This window comes from Ruditapes philippinarum, unplaced genomic scaffold, assembly GCF_026571515.1.
Source record: "Ruditapes philippinarum isolate M1 unplaced genomic scaffold, ASM2657151v2 ctg10420_1_1_1_1, whole genome shotgun sequence".
NCBI lineage: Eukaryota > Metazoa > Mollusca > Bivalvia > Venerida > Veneridae > Ruditapes > Ruditapes philippinarum.
Genome location: NW_026858562.1, coordinates 27789 through 33110, shown reverse-complemented (window position 1 = coordinate 33110; position 5322 = coordinate 27789). Strand labels below are relative to the sequence as shown.

Genomic DNA, 5322 nt, shown 5'->3' with positions numbered 1-5322 from the left:
TTTAGATTAAATAACATCAAGGCAGACATTTTCTCCTGGGACAGTATGAATTATAAAATTATACGACTATATGTATGACTTTGCCCAACATATTTATATTGTACTCATAATGCTTTGATTACAAAGAGCTTCTACTTATCTACAATGTATGATACTGTTTTTCTGGCATGCGTTATCATCTCTGTCTCATTACCATGTTCTCCTTTTTTTAAATGTTATCATTACCACTTCAACAATATTTTTTGACGTAACTATCAATTTTCTTTTTTAAGATTCAATGGTACATTGTCTTATCAAGAATCACCTAAAGAGATATTAAGCACTTGAGTAGTGGACATGGACAGTCAACATACAGTCACTCAAGTGTATATCTTAGGAGATGAATCAAATATACAGAAATGTGTTAAGCAAATAACTGGAACAACTTGTGACCTGCAAATAGTGTGGACGGAGATCCCAGCCGCATCTTTATTAGAGGGTATGAATTGCATATTTAAGAAATATGTTTAGCTTTGATTTAAAAATTGCAAATAAGTGTTATCATGCTTAAGGACATTTTACCCGAATCAATTTTGTTCTGATAAAGAACCAAACATTCATTAGTATTCTTTACACGCTTTGAAACTTTTTAATAAATATTTTAAAACCGATCTACATTTAAAGTTCCTATATTAGACATTTCATTTCAAGAATGCTACATAATAATCATTCTGACATGCTAATCAATATCCCCTAATTAACTCGAGTCTATGATTAAACGTTAAATGTACGCCATACAAATGAATGACCGCACGTCATATGACGTTAAATGTGACGTCAAAAGACCAAATTACAGAAAACTTACTTCTTAATACAGTTAAATATATTGTTATCAAATCCCTTTGTTATTAGCATGTTGAATGGAAATATACATTACGTTTGCGTTGAAGTATAACAATGCACGTGTAATCGTTCAAAATGCTTTGTAATTAATCACTCACTAGACCGTCGTGACTATGTTCTTTCTCAAATTGAAATTGTTGTACACAAATACACTTAAAATTGATATGTTTTTCTAAAGTATTTATCATTTTGTCTAGATGGATTGTATATGGAATGTCTGAAAGAGGTTCAGATGAACAATGACAAGGACTTGAATAACGATACACACGTCCAAGCATTTGATATTGATACACAGACATATTCATCCGTCGACCTGAAGAGCAATGACAACCCAAGTTTTTCAACAACTGACGCAGAAGTATCAAGATTAATTTATTTTGAATTTTATTCGTATCAATAACTATTTTGTATATTGATATGGTTTGCTCTATTTTATTTTTTGTAATACTGTTTTCATGAAAATCAAAACAAATACTTATAAAACGCAAAACTGAAAGGGTCATGTCATCATTAATATCACACAAAAAACGAGAAATTTCGTATCTAAAGAAATTAAGTCACTCCTAATTCGCCTAATAGTTTAAATCATCATGTGACAGTCGGAGTAAAATGTCTTGTTAAAATGAACATAGATTTATGAACACACCAGTCGTAAAAGAGCAAGGCAATGATCATGGATACTTCCATATTTCTTTCATTTTTCTTTCTTTCTTTATTAGATAAATTACCACCACTATACAATTTCACAATTTCAGCAAAAAGAAAGGGCGAGGAAAGTTGACATAAATGCAATAGTTATTGAAGAGGAGACTAGAATAAATGATGATCTTGCATCATTTATATTTACATTATTTACCTGGCCCGCGTTAATCCTGCTCGCTATCGATAGTACTACATTTAATATCGGTAACTTTAATATATTATTTCTTTGCTTAATATCATATCTATAATAATATAATAAATAAATCATTGCCAACAGTATAATCAAAACATTAAGTATATATAGTGTCGCTTCTTCTCTAGACAGTAATGCTTATAGCAGTGTAGTGTATATATGTTTATAGAATCATAGTAAGAAATGCTTAGAGCACGGCATGCATATTTATGTTCCAATGATGTTATTCTTGATTATGTAAGAATATTTTAATTTTGTCCAGAACGTTATAAAGGTTTTGTCAAAGAAATGGGAGTGCTTGCATCGTTGGAAGAAGCCAAGTCTAAATTGCTGTTAGTTGATACCAACTCAGAGGTATGCATTTAAGTTTGACTCCTAATCTTAGCAAACCTTTATTTTGTTATACATACAACATTATAATTATGCAGACAATGCTTTACTATTCATTTAAATAGTGGACTGTAGAAATTTCCAAAATTGACAGACTAAACTGTAAATGTCGTTAAATGTTATATATTGGGGATATATTCACAAACACGAAAAAGATTTTGTCATATTTATTTGTTACAAATATTGTATGTTTTATTTAGGTAGACCAAGAGAAAATAGAAGGTCATTTTCCTTCCGCTATCAGAAAAACATATTTTACTAGACACAGTCATTTTGAATGGTGTCCCGTTCCAGAAATGTGTCGTAAGATGAAGGACATGCTTAAGGAGATGACTATAAGCTATGCGAACGGTCCAAAATCATGCAAAAACATGTTTGCATCCGGTCAACTTTTTTGTCCTCTTAAGGAATGTGATAAAAAAGAAATTGAATGGCTCGTCAGAAAAAAGCAGTTAATACTATTCAAATCAAATGACGAAGAATTTGTGTGCAAGCCAAATATGCTCATTAACAAATTAAGGAGCATCTTAGCCGAGATGTTCAATTCAGTTTCGTCTATAGATTGTATTTTAAAGTTGTATAGATTTTATAGATATATCAGCATTACTGCAAGCAAGGAGCGTCTAACGGATGCTCTAATCGAGACAGGTTTTATTTTTGTAGAAGATGATTCACAAAATGATACGCTTTATATGCTTCCGTTCATATATTCAAACAGAATGCCAGCTTTTGATTGTATAATGTATTCTCCTCATGCCAATGCTCTCCGAATGACCGTCAAGGTCGATATAATACCATCCTTCGTCAGAGGGAAGATGTACACTATTCTCTTTAGCAAAGGCTGGAACATTTTATGTAGTGGGCCATTTAATACTCAAATCAAACATTCTCTTATATTTTGTAAAAAATCACACAGACTTTTCGTACACTTTCATGTAGCGAAAGTTTATTTGCTGGACTTGAATACTGAAACCAGTTCAAATGATACAAACATAGATAGAGAATATCAGGAACTGCGAAAATCTTTTGAAAACGAACTGAAACACTTGGAAAAGGGACCAAGCAACGAGAAGAATTTAGATTGTCACTTTTTCAAAGTAAGAGAGAATCAAGAAATAAAGAGTGTTATAGAGGAAGAAGGAAATGAATGGGAAAATGTGTTTGAGGAAAATAATGGACTTGTTACAAGAGATGTATCTCCTTGGTTTTCTACACATGTAATAGAAATATATACTTTCCTGTTTGCTTTGAATTTATGTAATTTTCTTGCATTTAGTTAATATTTTTTGAAATTCGTCGTTTTTTTTTTAAATCAGTCTTTTTTTAAATCAATGTTTATAACTTGGATGTTATGAGCAACTCATTGTGATACCTTTGTGCCTTGTAATTTGAAATTAACATAAAAAACTAGAATTTTGAAAAGTTATGTATAAGTTGCTTACCATAGTTAATTGGATGTTTTATTTACTATGCATATTCAGGTGACAAAACAACGCTGCCCTTCAACATATTTGTATTTCAATAACTATATTCATGTTAGTTGTTCCTCATTTATCTGAATACCACAAATAGTTTTGTTATGTTAGAGCCGTCATAACTGTAAGCAAATAAATATTTTTAAAAATTTTAATCAATCTTATTTCGGCATGTTTATGTTTCAGATCCAAAAAGTTGAAAGAAAAATAAAAAACAAAACAATCAGCAGTGCATTTTTGGCAGAAGTTTCTAACTTATTTGGAAAGAATACTACTTTGTTTTTCGTGGGCGAGGGAATACCAGAGCCATTGTTAGCTCAAATTGAAAAGAACCACAAAGGCGAGGCAAAAGAAGCAACGTTCGAAATGCTTATGGAATGGAAAAACCAAAAAGGGCAGGCAGCTACTATAGCTGATTTGCGAACAGCCATACAGAAAAGTTCCCATGTCATTGTCAATCTGCACGAATTCGATCAAATTGTTTTGAGGCTTAATTGACAATTTTGAACGATGAATTTCGTAACTTTGATGTGTTCTCAGAACTGGTCTGTTTCTAACAATTTTAATTGATATTTACATGTCGTTCTCAAGTCTTTATGTTCTTTAACATTTTCTGTGTTGATGTATGGGTTCGTTTGGAAATGAGCTAACTACACAATTTCATTCAGAACATTATGTATACATGTATTTTTAAAACGGTTTAATAATACCAGGGGCATGATGAAAAGGAAAGTAACCAGTGCATTCACGGATTCGGTTTGACTATTTTTGACAAGTAACAAAATGTACTTTTTTCATAATTACTGAAAACATATTGAAAATATTTAAGAAACATGTTGAATTCGAGACACTGCAATAAGCTTATGTTCTTACAAATATACAAGTATAACACTCAATGAGAAAACACGAAAAGTATTTTTCTTAGAACAAACACTGTACTTAGGCTATTTATGTGTTTTATTTAATTTAATTTAATTTAATATCTATTGAATATTTTATATGAGCTGTATGAACAAACTAAACATGTATGTTGTGTATTTTAACATGTTTATATTGCTGACAAAAATATTTATATTCCCATATTCTTTGTTAAACGTTCTTTCCTTTACATCTGTATACAGTAAACTCCTCTTATAACGAACTCGTCGAGACATTCAAAATATGTTCTTTATATCCGGAGTTCCTTATAAGCATATAACGAATTAGTTCCTTTTATCAGGAGTTTTTATAGCGAACATATTTACATATAATGAACTGAATGCTTACCATCGTCCGCCATTTTTAAGAGCATTTGATTAAGACAAAATAGTCATTTATTTCTTTTTTAGACAGAATACCCGAGAGCGTACTTTTTGGAATTTGAAAATCTTTGCTATTTGCGTTTTAGTTTTACTCTATTTTTCAATTTCCCATAAAATATTATATTTTGCTTCTAAACTTTGCTTCCGTCCATGATAAAGAATAAACAAGATTTTCCCTTTTCTCTTCCATTTATATTGAATATCTTCTATTATATTTTAAAGGTGATTTTTACCTATGAAATATATAGATTTCTTTTTATTGCAATCAAACGTATTTGTAGTTTTCAATGGATAAGCAAAACGTGATTACGTTGAAAACCAATAATAAATGATCATAATTATTTTACTTGAGCTAACGTATTAATGAAAAGAAAAAATA

At 30.5% G+C, this 5322-nt stretch overlaps 1 protein-coding gene across 1 annotated transcript; it reads left to right on the top strand.

The window, feature by feature from the left end:
* The first annotated feature begins 49 nt into the window (after window positions 1-49).
* On the top strand, window positions 50-5322 carry LOC132753594 (uncharacterized). Its single transcript, XM_060744078.1, has 6 exons — window positions 50-478; window positions 1080-1240; window positions 1638-1788; window positions 2040-2131; window positions 2368-3384; window positions 3829-5322. Exons 1-6 carry the CDS (start codon window positions 337-339, stop codon window positions 4138-4140), a joined length of 1875 nt encoding a protein of 624 aa, XP_060600061.1. The 5' UTR covers window positions 50-336; the 3' UTR covers window positions 4141-5322.